A 17,328-nucleotide genomic window follows, 5' to 3' on the forward strand; every position below is an offset into this window, starting at 1 on the left:
CCGTCTCCAAAGTTCATGTCTGGTACTCTAAGGATTTAGCTAAGGCGATGGCTGCTCAGGCTTTTACTTAACTTTTTATGTTGCGTGAAACTATCCTTGAAACTGTTCCAGACGGCTACCCCCGTCTTTGGCGAGGGCCGTTGCAATTCCTGTATTATCGTTAGTTGCACGTAGAACATGATCTAACAAGGAGAGTTCGACCTTTGTGACAGCCTGTAAGGAATAAGAAGTATGGCCAGACGGCAGCTAGGCTAAATAAGGATACTTTCTCAGGCCGAGTGATCTTCGTCATTTTCCGTCATTTCACATACGTTTTTGGTGGAATTTTCAATTTTACTTTATTCATGCGCCTATCGATCAGAAACGAGCACGGTAAAATTATTCAAAGAAACATTTTTATTTCAAATTGTCCAATGGAGCCCTTTGCCTAGCGTATAAGCAAAAATGGATTTGTATTGTTTTTTAAAAGTCGATCCTGGAAGTCTCTTACTAACGGTTCACCGCTGTTGATCGCTCACAAGGCGTTTCTACTGAATGTATAAAGGCCACTACATAGAGGACACTGAAGGTTTAGAAACATAACACCAAAGTTAGTAGGGACGTTCTTGAACAGACAACTGACTTGTGACGTGCATCCTTGATCAAAATCTGTCAGAAGCCTAAATAAATTCTTCGAATTACATATAAAAATTATAGCTACTTCTCCGTTCCGCTTCCATATTGTAAACGGCCCCCCACACTGTTTCTACGTGCCTCGGGTGAGGTGGCCATGCCTTTTCCAGAACATTCAGGAAAGAAAATCAGAACATTCTTTATAGGAAACATAAATCACGAGCGATAACCCGTGATATGTGAGTCATACACCACGTAATGCATGTTAACATAAAGATCTTCTTAAGTAGCTATAGAAAAAAAAAACAAAAGTAAACTCAAGCACTGCGGCAAGTTGTTTAGATAGAGACGGGTTTCTTTATTGGCAGGCAACTGCTGGTCCTCGATTAGGGCGTCACGTTTTATGTGGCTACTGGCAACGTGCACATTTTGGTGGTTCGATGCGCGTTGCTGAGCGCTGCATTCTTATAAGTGGTGAGTAGCGCTAGATGGTATCGTAAATGATGAATATTATTGTGCACATTAAGAGATTAACCAAGCATGCCCACTGTCTGTCACAAAAGCTCTGGTTTATGGGAACATTTTTACGTATTCAACAGAAACGTATTAGTCGCCCAGAGGTAAATGCATTCCTGTATACTAGCACCTCGGCAACCTATCAGCTCGTTTCCTGGTCACATAACTCAATGACCAATCAAGTAATTTCGAAACCGGTTTGGCATGTGTTATCGGGTGAAAGTTGATATATTGTAAGTTCGGTCGCTGATTTATTGGCACAGTGTGATATTACAAGGCCACGAGATATCAATAAGAGGGTAGACACTCTGGCAAATGGTTATGCAAGCTTGTGGCGTTGTCTAGTTAGTCGAAATTTGCGCCAGACAGCACTAAAGTGTGCGGCTGCAAAATTCAGAACACGTTCGCCGGTAACAAAAACGATCGTTATGCCGGAGCCATTAAGAGGTTCTTAGACACCGACCTAGGTGTGCTATCTCGCCACCACTGACGAAATTTCGTACAGCGCAATAATTTAGGCGCCTTGTATTTCCACTTCTTGTGGTAAATAGACATCAGCCACACATTACATGACAGCTAGGATTAGGGATAAAATTTAGAGATCACTGCAGAATCTGCATTGGAGTAACGCGAAAGCACGGATGCTGGTGTCGGTTGCTTCTAGTTGCTTAATACCAATTTTAGGGACGTGCTATTAACTAGTGCGTTGGATGTTGGATGGACTTTCGAACTTCCCTAAACACATTTTTTCAGGCATACATGAAACTGCTTCGTGAGGAATGCGAAAATACAGACACTCGGCTGGAAGGCCTTGAGAAGTTTTCAGGGTTGGCGCTCTTGTTCATAACAAGGGGAATGGTAAGTGATTTCGCAATTTTGGAACGCGACTAATGAAAATAATTCAATGGTTGAAAACTTTCTCCTTCTGCTCAGGCAATGTGTGGCAAGACCACTGATGACAGTGTGCTTTGGGTGCAGACCACAATGACTGGCCATAGCCCGCCCCATTATAGGTAAGTGCGGATTAATGGGGGTCAACTTCGGTATTAATGAAAAGCGCATTCATTAAAGAATACCTCTTACAGGCGGTGTCCGTGATGATAAAATAATGGAAGTGCCACCACTCGTTTTTAAGTAACCAATTTGAGCTTACCTGATTATAAAACTATTTTGATCACGTATAAACTTTTCCTCTATATCAGTGTTGTCTATTGAATTCCTCCGAAAGGGATCCATTATTAATTTTCCTCAGAAATATATACCAAAATGCTTACCTTTATTCGCTATTTCTCATGGCCATCAAATTGGACAAATTGGCTCACTGAGTTCATATAATCTTTTTGTCAGACCAAGGCATATACTTGCGGCAGTCGGAAAAAAACACCTATATATTATTCTTAGAGACCGATTAATTTTTTTTATTTCAGACCTATTAAAGTGCCTCTCCAGGTATTTGGATTGAGGAGATCCAGCAATATTACTATTGCTTGGCTATAGGAAGAAAATATATATTATAAAAAGGGCATATGTTCTCATATTTGGTTTCTATTCGGGTATGAAAATACCCTTCACACCCGTCTGTATGTCGTTTTCTTAATCGGCCCTTCAAGTTTGTAAAAGTTATGCTAGTGTATTTCGCATAATGAAATTGTAACGGAAACTATTAGTCAGTGCGATTGCGTGTCGAGAATCTCTTTTGCAAGTGGGGTCATTCACTTAAGCTCCGCGTTTAAGCATATCACGTACGAGCGTTAATGGTGCCTAGCTGAGAGCTTACCATGCTGAACCTCGTTCACAAATTTTCGCTATGCTGCTACTATCGTACATGACTAGCCTGCTAATTTTTGTCTATGTTATCTCCCATATATGAATTAACTTACTGTCTTCAGTGAGCCATATGTGTTGAGGACCACCCAACGTAGCTACACAGCCCAGCATAAACCAAGTTCTAGAAGTGTGCTTGCGTGGCTTGTGGAAAGGTTGTTTAAATCTGGACACAGGGACATACAGGGTTCAATAATTCCGGCTTCGCCTGCCTAAATGTCTGTAGCGAAGCGAGTTTGCCGCGATTGACTAATCGGCGGTTCCAGAGGGTCTCGGGATACAACCCCATAACAGTCAGCTGTCATATAACAGGCCGAAAGACTCCTGCTGGAGAGACACCAGTAATTTTTCACTGACAGATCCAACGCTGACAATGGCCATAATGCCGACAATTCTCCGATGCTCGATGTATCGAGGTATCGAGCATTTAACTCCACTGAATTAAATTTGCCGCCGAAAAAGTGGCATGATATGTAGCAAGAATTTTGCAGGACGAGAAAAGAGAAAAGGAAAGCAGGAATAACCTTGGCGTTTTTTTTACGATACACTTCTATGAACAGTCTGGTCTTTCTAGATATACGGCGTGAACCGTCTTTCCGTGCTTCCGTACGATAATTTTTCGCATTTTAAATCAGCATATACATTCTGATAAGACCAGTGGTCAATAGCTTTGGAGCAACTTTTTACGGTTTACGTGGGTAGTTAAAAAGAATTGAGAGCTGTGGTTTATTTCCAATGCATTTTGCTACTGATTGACCAAACTTCTCACCTGTAGATAAACGTTTACACAATGAATTCAATATTTATTTCTATTTCAGAGTAAATCTACCTCTGCAAAACACTGAAGCCTTCGCCAAAGCATTCAACTGCACAGCCGACAAAAAACTGTATAAGCCAAAAAATGAAACATGCACATTTTGGTGAATTCAATTGTAGGTAAAGAAATACAATATCTTCCAGTGGCTATAGTCAAAGTTCGTACGAGCTTCGTCTATCGAACCTCTGTAATTCCGATTAGAAAGGTGAATTAATATAATAAAACACGAATGCTCCTTCCCATTGCGGATCATATTTTTGTGGTTGTATTTATGCCTATTGGCTACCTTGAGGACAAGGTAGCATGGATAATAGGATAATAGCTACATGCTACCTTAAGGACTAGGTAGCATGGATAATAGGAGTACAAGCGCGCAGAGAACGAAATGGTGACTTTGTCGTCAAGAAGGTTAAGAAAGTTCGACGACGGATATTGCCACAAGTTTGCGAAACATAAGCGATAACGATGTGATGCCGGCAGATTGTCTTCACAATTAGATTAGCGATATAGGGTAGGCGCGTTAAAGTACATGTCACTGCACCAAGGTGTCTCACATTCGCAGATATATACTAATTGTGGTTTATGTCGGTGGCTTTTTGTTCTGAGAGAAAAATAATCAAACAATTTTTTTTTCAAGAATAGTGATTTTCAATGCCGCTATTGCAAGATTTGTGGTTAGCTCAGCTCTCAGGAGATATAAAATCATCCGAATGGAAGTAACAAAATGCTTAAACACCAACGACAAGTCCTATTCAGGGAACCGAGCGGCGATACGACGAGTTAATAGACGTCTACTAGAGCGCTAACATCGAGCGTATGTTCCAGCCGCGCTAAATAAAAAAATAGCTGCTAGTCTCATTTCGATGGCAGATATCGGCGGCCGTGCGACACTCTACTTTGAGTGTATATGCCATGAGCAACCCGCAGGCTGTTCCACCTGCCATTGTTTTTGCAGAGCTGTGGTATGATTACTCTAGATCCCAAAATACCAGCACCCTGCAGCAGCAGATTGCTGGTATTTTACTCGCGCGTCTCTTGGTAAAACGTACCAAGATTTCGTCCGCTGCCACAGCGGGCTTTAGATATTCGCTCCAAGGCCGCATAACAGTGCTATAACGGCCCAATTAAAATCAATTTCTGTCCGACGCTGCTTACGGTTCTTGTTTAAAGAAAAAAAAGTGTTATGGTGTAACACGTTGGGCACAACATGTAATTGCCCTATACTATACTTACTCACCCTGTTACTTTTATTGGGTAGTAAGCATTATTCGTCGCAGGGGATGATTCTGGATGTAAGCCTACGCTTGGTGCTACCAGCTCTTTATGCTTGGTCTATTTTACGCCGTCTATAAACGTTTGCTCTTTAGCACAGTATAGACGTGTATTTAGGTTCCCTAAGAAAGTCTTCGCTCAAAAACCTAAACAGAATCGTGCCAGTGATGAGTGCTACACAAAAGAGCAAGAGACCAAGACATAAAGTGTAGATTCATGAAAGTTTTACCGCTGGTGGCAGAGCGCCCAATATTTTCGAAAGGGAAGCAAATCGTTTTTCTGCTTCCATTCAATGTTAAGTTTCTTCTAGTTTAAGCATTGGGAGGTTTTATCATCCTGAATTCCTAGCAGGCTGTGAAATATTATACTCTGAATAAATTAAGATTTTTTGAGCCAATGCTGCTGTTTTATACTGAAATGGCCGGAAAAGCTTTTGCATTATGCTCTTTTAAAATTTATGTAGCCGTGAATAAGGAGTTATATCCACATATCCAGACTAAATAACAAATAAGAAAGATGCCGAGCCATCACAGGACGTAATAATTTGTAGACTTGTTAGCTTCGCCTACAAAAAAGTAGACCCAAGATTTATCACCAAGAAAAGGGAGACATTTTGTTAAAGCATTGTTTTAGCAAAATATATCATCAAGAACCTAGCTTAACCACTCTAACAAAAGTTTCACCGCTTAGGTGAAGACTTCTATGACACAACTGCTGACCACAAAGTAGAAATATCAGACATATTTAGAAACAACTAATACGTACTTAATAGCCAAGTATTGTGAGTAAAGCTGTAGGAAACCACACTGAACACCAATAGTGCGCTGCTTAAGGTTCTGAACATTCCCCAAATAGTACTTCCGCACATCAGCGACCTGATGACACAAACGCTCAAGGTCTTTACCGAGTTGCTACTTCACCAGGAATATTCAACACTGCTGACGTGTGCCGGCTGCGTAGTGGACTGCCCAACACTGTAGACTACGCGGTGGAGAGAAGAGCACCACGATCATCAATACCAATGTTACCAACAAAGGGGCGGCTTTTCGATGCCGATCATCCGCTGCGCTTGCAGTGGGCTTGGCGCACCGGAGCAACCGGATTGACGGACCAGTTGATATTATTAACCCAGGCAGCGCTCGCCTTCTTTCTACTGGCGCTCGCCGGAGGCTATTTCTTCTGCTCCATAAGTGCTGCTTCACCTGGATTATTCAATGTGGCCTGTGCTACAACGCCGCAATCTACCCTTATCTCCGCCGCCACGGTGGGCGCCTCCTTTCCCATCGTAGCGGAGGAAACAGCGATTACGCTGGCCATCACTGACCCGCCCAGTCGAAAAAACTACAGAACCGAGTCAGAGATACGATAAAATATTCTGTAGCTCTGTCGTAAACATCAGATATTTGTGTAGCTCTGTAGTTTTGCTGTAGTAAATTTCTGTTGTCTGTAGTTCTGTAGCACTTTTATTTTGTAACTACAGAAATTTTTGATGTTACTACAGAACGTTCTGTTGTTACAACAGGTTTCCCATCAAAAACCGCATAGAACTTTTGTTGTAACAACAGAGAAGTTTCTGTACTTTTTTTCCGATTGGGTGCGCGTACGCGTACAGTTTTCAGTGACTCAAAAAGAGCAATTCTAAATTTCTCGGCAAGCTACATCTGCCTCCCTGCTGCACGCCTCCTGCACGGCTGCACTGCCGACCACAAAATTAACCGACTGGGTACTCGTCCAAGCGGGCAACTCAGGAAACGATGGGGCTTACCAACTTGCCCGAGGAATATAAATCCGGGTGGTCGCCCTCACGCATCCGGACGCACGCGCTGAAGCCCCCAAGATTTTCACCGAAATTATCAATTTCTACAAAGAAACGCGCCGCTTTTTCCCGCCTCGCCACATCAACCTCGACTGAGCACAAGCCACCCTGCTCCGCAGACTCCAGACACACTCAATGCTTAGTCACTCCAGGCTATCACTAATTGCTAACGGGGTATACGACCCCGCATATCCAAATTGCAACGGCGCAGAAACCGCCACTCATTCGTAGGTCCTCTGGGGTTGAGAAATAGCCCGCCCGAAAGGGCCTTTCTGCCAGCTCTCTCTGCGGAAAGCAGGCACTAACTCCTTATCAAGCCACACAAGAACACACAACTTGCACTTATTTCGTGAGTCCAGGATTTCACCCCCACATGGGAGCCAGACACGACCCACCTGCCCTAATTACGACATCTGGGGCAAATAAAGTTGTTTCTCTCTCTCTCTCTCTCTCCGTGTGCTGTGTGATGCCAGCGCATGTTGAAGATTCCCAGGTTGTTTAAATTACCCTGGAGCCCTCCACTATTATATCTGTGCCACTCTGTTTATTGCTATTACCTCCCACATTCCCTTATGGCACGGTTCAATTGTTTAGCCTTCTTATTGCCGGGCTGTTGAGAATTTGACAATTCTTCAGTACTGGCCAGGAAGCCACAGCTCGGTTACGGTTCAAATTATCAGAGGTCGTCGAACTCCTCCCTTGTCTATTATACAGCGCGACTTATTCAGAAATGTGGCGCAACAAACACAAACACAAGAGAAGATACACAACACACGCGCACACTACCAACTGTAATAGGAATCTGAAAACACTTCCTCTTCACCACTCTTCCTCTTCTACACTCAGGCACATCTCATCTTCCTCTTCTTTGCCAAGGGGATAGTGGCACTTTATTCCTCGCAGACGATAAACATTTAAAAAAAAAAGTGTTTGTTGCGCCACATTTCTGAATAAGATGCAGCACCATCTAGCCCCTCAAGCCGTTATTTTGAGATACAGCGCGACTTTACTAGCAGTTTGTGTGGAATAATTCACCAAACCATTTGTCACCGGTCCGAACCTCGTGTTACCAAAGAGTAGGCCCCAATTTTGAACTAAAGGGTTCTCCCGTGGTCAACCATTGACCATTTGGAGCCGCCCACAGTCCGACAGAAAATGCCAAACATCACAATCGCTTCCACTCTAATAAACCAGCTACTGTCAATACTCTCGTGAAAGGCGTGAAAACGGTTCTGCAGAGGAAATCATAAGCTTGTAATAGCTGTCGCGCGGGGGCTGTCCGTAGCTCATGGTGCACTGCCGTGGATTTCGAGCCCTGCGTGGCGCCACTAAGGACAGAAGGAGCACTCACTGCAATAAGTTCACTTCAGATACGGTGACGTGATTCTGAGAGTGCTATTGACAAATACAGCCTCGTCCACCTCTAGCTAGAACACGGTCACTGCTTTCAAAGCTTCATTGCGCCTTACGCGGCCGTGCAATAAAGCTAATAGGCAGGCCATCCGAAGCACCACCGCAGGGACCTTCTCTGTTTGTGTCGCTTTGCTTCGATATGAGCCCACGCTGGAGGCAATGTCGCTTTTAAAGCTGTGCCCCTGTTATAGCTAGAAGTGGACGACCCTGTACATCGAAATATTGCTGATAATAAAGGGCGCTCTAACTATTAAAGTTATGGAGAAGGTTGGCGACGTCAGGCTTGTGGCTACTTTTGGTGCCGAATTGCTTTAAAAACTCGTTCGTGTGGTACTCAGAATAACAGCATATGATTCGGCATGTAAGAGAAAATACACCGCTGCTGTCCGTTTTAACAAGCAGCTAAATTCCGGGAAGAAATACTGTTCGGTTCGCCTAGGCTTGGCACATTAGTAAGCAGATAGCCAGTAGCGGATGCGAGGTGCCCGACAGGGAAAAGTGTGTGGCAGCCGCCTTAAAAACAGGTAGCGAGGAAGGAGGTAGAACATCCCACGCTAAGATACGCAAATATAAACGGAAGTCCCGAAAAATTTATCGGGGCCACTAATGAGATTTTGCGAGAAAATTAGAGTGCAATAAAAAGTCGCTGTAGACTGAGGGAAACTGAAGCCTGTATATGCGAATGGTGGACAGAGATCGGTTCGGCCCCTTTTTCACTACCAACGTCGCTGCAAGAGGCACTTCACCGCCTTGCTCTACTGCCACCTCTTCCGACCATCTTGAAGCATGCAGCCAACTCCAACCGTGCACTCCCCGACGGACGCTGGAGTTGAAACTGGTGATAGACCTGCCCCCGCCAGCCTTTTTCCATCTCATCCTTACCGGGAACCACAGTCATTTGCAGGAGAGGGTGAGAACACTGACAAGTGGTTACCTCATTATCACAGGATTAGTCGGTACAACCGGCTGACCCTCTCACCATGTTAACAAATGTTGTTTTCTTTGTGACTCATAAAGTGGTGATTTGGTTTGAGTAAATTAGAGGTAAAGTTGGCGACTTGGTAACGGTTTGCCGAAGAGTTAAAACAGTGTCTGGCGAGTTTATTCCAAGCAAAAATCGGTCTGAGCAGACCCTTGCAAAAAATCGTTCAATTGCCAAGTGAAACTTGCACCGCCTATACGAAACAGATCCTCAGATTATGCAAATGCATGATTTCAAACATGCCCGAGGAATACATAGTCGGTCCCCTTTTGACGCTCATCACGGATGAGATCTACATATTCAAATCACTAAACACAACCTAAATACTATCTCCGATGTCATTACACACATCCACACGTTTCAAAACCCACAAACATGTATTGCGCCAAACTTTGGGCGCCAGGCCAACGTGCATACCGTGGTTAGCCTTGATGACGATGCTCTACTAGATCTCCCGTCCACTATTCGCCAAATAATGCTACAAGAGCTTCTGCATCTCAACTAGCTTCTCCAGCAAAACATTGCTGAGGTCTCTCAAAACAGGGTCTCTAGAGGTCCGCCATCTTCACCGCCACATGCGAATGCAGCGCTGTCGTTCTCCTAACCTCCTGGAGTTGCAGTTTCAATTGACTATCCGCCTTCAGTGGTGTTAGCTGTTCATGCCGAAATATTGCGTAGAATTCAGTAGCAAGTTGTAGTTATTCAGAAATGCAGCCTTTTACGTAACATAATAAAACCATCCTTATGAGTACTGAAATATACGGCAGATTTCGCCTGGCAAGATAAAGAATAAACTGCGAAAGGTAATCAGAAAACTCCGTAGTTCTGACTTAAAACTGTAAAAAATTAAAATTTGCTGGACTATTTTTCATACCTAATTACCTGTTGAAGGGAAAAAACGAAGAATTGTAAGATGACAAAAAAATAAAGAAACGACTAAAGAAGTGAACTATGTGTGCAATTTTTTTATAATTGTTTGGTATTTAAGTAGTGCAAGTATTCTTTGCCTGAGAAAATGTTGCTTAGCAAAGAGCAGAAAAAGGAACCACACGCAACCAAATATATGCGAGCTGACCACTTCCGCAAGCCCTTTGCTGTGCTCGAAAGGAAGCTGCAATAGCGACTTTGCAATGTTCTGTATTACGAAGTTTTTCTATTGGGTTACACCAAAACTAACAAGGCCAACAGTATGTGTGTCATTTCTTGGCGTCATTCCACTCAACCGCTTCTTTTGAATTGAGCACTAAAACCGTTTCGCATGTTATTAGGGCAGACTGGCGGAATATTCATACAATCTAGTTGATTTATACTTCCTGAAACCTGATGCAGCGCACGAAAACGTTAAGGCAATTTGACAGACATGACACACAATTCTCGTCGCTCTCTAATAGTTTCTTTTCTCTTGTATCACTAACCAAAACTTGTCGGTGGTGTGATTTTTATCAATTTTTTTTAACGGGTTAGTTGGTACATGATCTTGATTTTTATAGCGCTGAAGAAACCCAAAAGGAAGAAAGACCCAAAAGGGCAGAAGCGCAACTTCCAAATTTAATGAGGAGAAAAGGAACCCAGGCACTCTTTTATAATCTCTGGTCTGCATGAATGTGCGATAACCACCACACTAACTCAGGAAACCAAAAAAAAAAGGAAAAAAGAAAACTAGGCGGGATTGAACCAGTTCAATCAACGCAAAACACATGGGTGAAAGGCAGGTAGCATGGATAAAGACAAGAAAATGATAAAGGCGAGCAACCATAAGAGCTTAAAAAACCGAAGAAGACATGAGAGGTCAAAGATAAAAGCATAAAATTCAAAAGGTGGACGGCAGAATGTAAAAAACGCCTAAAATCATTGACAAAAAAAGCGTAGAAAAAAAACGGTGAAAAGAACTACACATATCCTTCTCAAAAGGAGGATTATAGAAGGCGTGCTAATGCACTTGTCGTTTCTTTGATGAAGGTAAAAAGCGTCAATAACTTCGCTTTCTGTCTTGTCCTGGGCCTTGGCTAGAAACTTGGTTTCCTGAAACTTGGGACGGCAATTTTCACAGCGGCTACAATGTATAGCAAGGTTACCTCCTGTCTTGTTCTTTATCGTCACATTGTGCTTTAGAGCCCGCTCATTGAAACATTTCTCCGTCTGTCCCACATAAACCTTGCCGCAGGTCAACGGAATCTTGTACACCACCTTGGCGGTGCAATGGGTGAACATGTTTTGATGCTTGACAGTACAGGCCTCTTTAATACGCTTTCCTCACACCATCGGACAAATACTTCCCAGCTTGCAGGGAGCTGAAAAGATTAGCTGGACACCGTGCCTGGGCGCCACTTTTTTAAATTATGTGAGAGACCGTGCAGATAGGGAATAATATTCTGCACAGGTTTCTTTTCGGCCTCTCGTTTGTTGCCTGGCTTCTTGATTTTTGAAGAAGACTTTCGGACACGCTGGTGACCATATACACAGGGTAGCCTGCAGAAAGATTCTTCCAGTCTGATACTGGAAGCTTTAATCCATCTTGTGCGTGCAAGATTTATCTAAGTCAGATCTTAAGCAAAGTAAAACTATGCTACGCTTTACTATCTTTGAGTGGGAGCTATCATAAGCTAAAAGAGCCTTCTTTGAGCCAGGCTAATATATCCAACACACGTGTGTGTTAGCACAGGAAAGTTTGAAGTCTAGAAATTGAAGGCAACCATTATCTACTGATTCATGCATACATTTCAATCCTGTCAAGGTAGAATTAAAAGAACTCAGGGTCTGCGCGATAAAGGTATCAGCGTCACTGTGGGCAGGTACATTAAGAAGCACAAGATAGTCATCTGCACATCTAAATAGTCGAGTGACTGCCGAGTTGCACAAGCAATATTCTAGTCACCGATCAAAAGAAGCCAGAAATATTTCGCACAAGACCGGAGCGACTGACGATCCAATGCAGATGTCTTGCCTCTGCACACAAAAAAATTGTCTTGAAAATAAACAGCTGTAGAATTCAGATCGAACAGTAAAAGGTCTAAAAAGTTCCCTATTTTGATCCCCACTTCATTTTGAAACCCGACTTCCCCATAGTCTTCCAAATGCTCTCAAAACAGATGCAAACAGGCCTTCATGAGGCACAGGGTAAAAAAGGTCCTCTATGTCAATGAAAAACCAGGTGCTGGCTGCGAAGTCGCCTTTTCCAAGACGTGCACCACCTCTGTTGAACCATATACATGGTAGGGATCCCGGCCTGCTATTCTGTCCAAGTGGCGTCGCAGAAAATCACTGACAGCTCTCTACCAGGTATCCCTTTCGGACACAATGTCTCGTAGGGGGCATGCAGGCTTGTGCGTCTTGCCTGAAAAGAAAATATCCAGGCTTCCTGTCTTGGCCTCCTTGACAGCACTGGCCAATGAATTGAGGTCCATCCGGGCAAGTAGCTTTTGTGCAGCACGTTTCTGCTTAGCAGTTTTAAAGTTAACAGGTCTGAAATTTTTCTCGATCACTTCTATGGCCTTTTCCTTAAAGACACCATTTGTCATGACAACAAAGCCGCCTTCTTTGTGGGCCTTCAGAACAATAAGGTTGGACGCTTTCATAAAATCGGCAATCCTTTCCAGCGGCGGTTTCTTGGAAGCCAGATTACTTAATGAGTTTTCGAGAAATACAAATCCCTCTGCCATGACACGATCCTTGTCCTTGTTGTTGGTACGTTGGCCTACATTTCGTACCATTGCCACCAGGCTTGATCTATTTATATGAGGTTCAAAACTGTGTTTGGGACCCTTTTCCAAGATGGTCTTGATTTCGCTTGGCGAAAAGTCGGCTGTTTTGTGGCAGACTGCGAGGGTGTCGCTCCCGCCAAAAGAACGGCCAATTGTAAGTGTATGAACCCTGTTACTACCCTCGGTGAAGTAAATTCACTTCACTACCTTTCAACACATCCCACATGGGAATGGGGGCAACTTAACATGTTTATGGGAAGAAACATAACTCACAAGCATGTGTACTTGTTCACTAGCACTGTAATGCACAGAAGGTCGTACTCGCCACAGCACGACTTTTCTCATTCCTCGACGGTGTAGGTACTACCCCTAAAGTGTTCTGACTGACCCATACACATACTAAACATTTAGTGTCTAGAAACTCAACGTTTGTCTGCGAAATTTTCACACGCCTTCTGCAGGCGGGGGAAGGGACCACCTTCTAATTTTCGGTGGGAGAAAGCTTGCATTACTTGTTTACACACTTCCAATTACTCGTCACACCGACCCCGGCAATCAAACACTTCTCGGAATTTTGATCAACGAGACATTTGACGTGTCTTGCATCTACACTCAACGCACAACATACCAACTGGCTGAACAGGGGAAACTCTCGGTAGTGATCACCATACAATCAGCACAACCAGCTGCATGCGTCCACTGAAAACATACAATCACGTACCTGTGTCCGAGAGTGCACAACTTTCCACACCTCTCTCTCTATCGTAGACCCCTCTTCAGTCGGATATTACACTCGCTACAAATCATTCACGTCTCCACTGAAACAACACAAAAAGCAGATACAGCTAATGAAAACACAAACTCACTTGCACAGCCACCTCTACAAATTTGGGAGGCCCACCCCAGCCTCAAAAAAAGATGAAAAAAGAAAAGCAGTACCATAACAGAGACCTCAAGAAGCGCACCTTGAAACACACATCAAGCGATGAATATGTTACTCAGCTATCCGACACTAACTGGGTATACAGATGCAACGTGGCAGTGCGGCAGATATCTGGGTGCAATACATGGCGGCTGTTCCGCGCCCTCATCGATCCAGCTGAAACACGCATGGAAACCCAACGCCATTTACATAGGGTCATGGGCAATTTTACGTGAACGCAAGTACAGATAGCGAACATGCTCAGGAACCGATACCTGTGCACCTGTAAGGACCACCGTTCGGTTTCCTATTCGTATCCAAGCAAAGCCAACACGAAGCTGGACGCTCCGTTCTAGCTCCAGGATCTCCGGGCGGCCTTAAGCAAGATGAAGCATTGCACTGCACCAGGGCGCGACAAGCATACGGTAAACTTTTTGCCAACCTTCCCGACGGATCATATAACTTGGTTTCAAATAAAACAATAGTATTTGGTACGGAGACACTCTTCTTCCTCTAGATTGGAAATAGGCTTTTATGCCCTCCATCCCGAAACCGACAAACCTATTGATGTGGAGAACTTTCGCCCCATCTCTCTTACGTCTTGTGCCGGCAAGCTGACGGAGACAATGGTGCGTGGCAGACCCTCAGAATTTCTGGAAACACTACATTTTTCGCGGACAGCATGTTCGGTTTCCGTCCCCAAAAATCAGCACAAGATATACTTTGACAGCTCCCCAACAATGTATTGGACTCTGCCGAATGTCCACACATCAAGGTGGTCCTGGGTTTGTATTTCAAAGACGCATTCCGACAGTGTGAAGCACGACGTAATTCTTGATGACCTCACTGAAATTAAGTGTGGCAACAAAAGATTGAACTAATTAAGACAATTGTTACAGAAAGTCAAGCCTGCAAATCATACAAGATTACGCATATAGGATGCGGAACACGGGCCATACACCACCGGCTCGGGGGGATCACATCAAGTTGCGATCTTGTCTCCCCTCCTCCTCAATTTGTCGATGCTTCATCGTTCCCACAAATTGGCTTCTCGTCCCGGAATAGATCACGCGCTTTACGTGGATGATATCGCAACTGGGCCATGCAAGTTAACGTGGCCAACATGGACGCCTTCCTACAAGCAGCGGCAAGCGTAGTCGGTGACTACGGTACCTACTCTTGACTCCTCAGAGCCCCAGATAAATCTGAATTTGTGCATGTCCGCCTCTCCCTTCCAGGCAAAACTAAGCTTCGCATCGGACTCCCCTTGGGTCTGCTCCAGGAGGCCAAAGATATCTGCCTGATTGCAGTGTTCATACACCATCAAATCAGTACGAACACCAGCCTGGCCAAACTTCGCATTGTGGGAGGCCAGGGGGTCCGTATGGCCAACCGGATTTCCAACCACCAGTGTTAATGAGTATAGAATCATCTACTCGTCATCATCGCTGCTACCAGTGAAGGTACTAGGGCCCCGTTGACGTAGGGTGCCATTGCAGTTGACGGGCGGAGTAGAATCCTCTACTCGACTGCCTAATTGTACAGGCGCAAACAAAATAATGATGAATTGGAACATATCCACCGGGAAGTCATCAAGCGTGCTCTAGACATCCAGTTCAGCACCTCCAGACAGAGAGTTCTAGCCCAGTTTGTGGTGAATTTCTTCCAGGAGCTTCGCGAATTTAACTTATTCAACCAATACATGCGTCTTACGACCAAGTCCGGTCGCCCCCTTTTGGATCGAGCACATGTCAAACCCAAATACCACGTTGAGGAAAGGGTGAGAGTGCCATACCCAGGAAACATGCCCTGCGGGTCCGACCCCTTCCCGGGAACCTGCACAAAGACCTAGTGGTCGTCGACAGGAGCACTCGGATGCGTTGGAGCGGTGCTACGGTCACCAACAAGTGTATTATGTGGACGGTGTCGGTCCACACCACGCGGAGTGATATACGGCTGCGTTCGTACACAACACACTGTTAACGAGCTAAATTTCAAAGCCTGCAGCACAACTCTTGCGGAGGAGATTGCTTTCGCTCTGACTCTCAGCATTCCCACCTAAAAAGCTTCACCAATTCGTGAGGGGCCTGTATAGACTAGAGTGGGCTCCTCCGTTTGTCCAGCGAATACTGCAATCTAGGAGTAGATACATAGACCCAACTCCGCCTAATCTCATTTGCCCCTCGGACACTGCGGACTTAAGGCAATGAAATAGGCCGATCAGGCAGCCTGCGCAGCCTATCCCCGGGCTACATCCCTGTCGTTGGAAGCCTACTCCCAATCCGACAACCTGGCCCTTACATTCAATGAGATCGCCGGTTACTACAAGGAGGAGCACAGGTGATACCCGGCCCCTTGTAAGTGAGTGGATTATGCTGATGAGCGCCTCCTCATCGATATTTGCACCAGTACTGTACTGGTGTTTACAGGTGCTTAAATATTCCAAATATCCTTTTCTACCGCGTGCTACTATTGTGGGGAGGTGGCTACCAATGTCGACATGATCTGGGCGTGCCGGTCAAACCCATCTATTCCTCCAAACCCTGATACAACTAGAGATGTCTGGGAGGGACCCTGCTTGATCCAACGAACGCCCTGCTTGATCCAAAGACATTGATTCAATGGACGCCGGCAGCGTTGTTTGCAAGTGGGTCCCCGGAAAAGGGAATCCACCTAGTATTGCGAGGGCAGGAGTGCAAAACCTATAATGTATTGTACAGGAGTCAAATAAATGGCTTTGATTTGGAAACGTCAGTTTATAAACTGTTTATTTAAGTCCATTGAAATATTTTGCAAGTGTAATATTTTCGAAATCAGTGAGCTTGAGTCGTCTGTATATAGTAGGTTGGATACAAGAAGCTGGTGTTTATTATATCATTTATGTTAGTATTACATAAACCACTCCGAGTATAAAGCACTGCTGTACACTTGAAGTAACACAGAAGAGGGACATTCGATATTCCGTGTCTGCGTCAAGCCACAACGCACAAGACGTCAGATGATAAGATGAAGACTACAATATAAGCTGCGGAGCGGGAAACGACTGTAGTTAAAATGGGGCGCATTGGAATATCACGTTGGGAAGACCACACAGGCGAGGAGTCGAGCTTTTTTTAGTGCTCAACGACCTGAGGTAGAGGGGTCTGTGGGACTGAAAGATGAAACTTGAGATGTTCGTGAGAAGTTTTTTTTAAAAAATCGCGCTTAACTTTTACGATTGGGTTTGTGTCGAGTCAGCAGGAGGTGGCTCCATCTTCAAGTAGGCTCTGCACCCTAATGCATCCTATTGACACCCTACGTCCGGCAAAAATATGTGCTGAGGCCACCAATAAATTTTCGCTGTTAAGCTTCTTGTCAAAGATGATTCACGTTTTCAACAATTTGAAAAACGTTTACTATAAATACTTCTCCTTAACTATTATGCAGCTTACAGTTGTTACAAAGTAGCAGAAT

The 17,328-nt window shown here is 44.4% G+C and overlaps 1 protein-coding gene and 1 long non-coding RNA gene across 5 annotated transcripts in view; one reads left to right on the forward strand and one right to left on the reverse strand.

Moving 5' to 3' along the window:
- Window positions 1-4,011, forward strand: part of LOC146188592 (phosphate-regulating neutral endopeptidase PHEX-like) — a 46,296-nt gene extending 42,285 nt beyond the window's left edge. For both annotated transcript variants that reach the window (XM_084603145.1, XM_084603146.1), the window contains 3 exons: window positions 1,882-1,986; window positions 2,062-2,141; window positions 3,771-4,011. In XM_084603145.1, coding sequence (XP_084459271.1) covers window positions 1,882-1,986; window positions 2,062-2,141; window positions 3,771-3,876 — 291 coding nt within the window. In that variant the 3' untranslated portion in view covers window positions 3,877-4,011. The remainder of the gene's footprint in view (window positions 1-1,881; window positions 1,987-2,061; window positions 2,142-3,770) is intronic.
- Window positions 1-17,328, reverse strand: part of LOC146188593 (uncharacterized) — a 104,318-nt gene that overhangs the window by 13,601 nt on the left and 73,389 nt on the right. The window contains exon 3 of one of the 3 annotated variants that reach the window (XR_014707234.1): window positions 13,675-13,771. The exons of the other annotated variants lie outside the window; for them this stretch is intronic. This is a non-coding gene — a long non-coding RNA (uncharacterized LOC146188593). The remainder of the gene's footprint in view (window positions 1-13,674; window positions 13,772-17,328) is intronic. 3 annotated transcript variants of the gene reach the window in all.

The sequence above is a fragment of the Amblyomma maculatum genome, chromosome 5, assembly GCF_055883805.1.
Source record: "Amblyomma maculatum isolate TAMU_Amacu chromosome 5, ASM5588380v1, whole genome shotgun sequence".
Lineage (NCBI taxonomy): Eukaryota > Metazoa > Arthropoda > Arachnida > Ixodida > Ixodidae > Amblyomma > Amblyomma maculatum.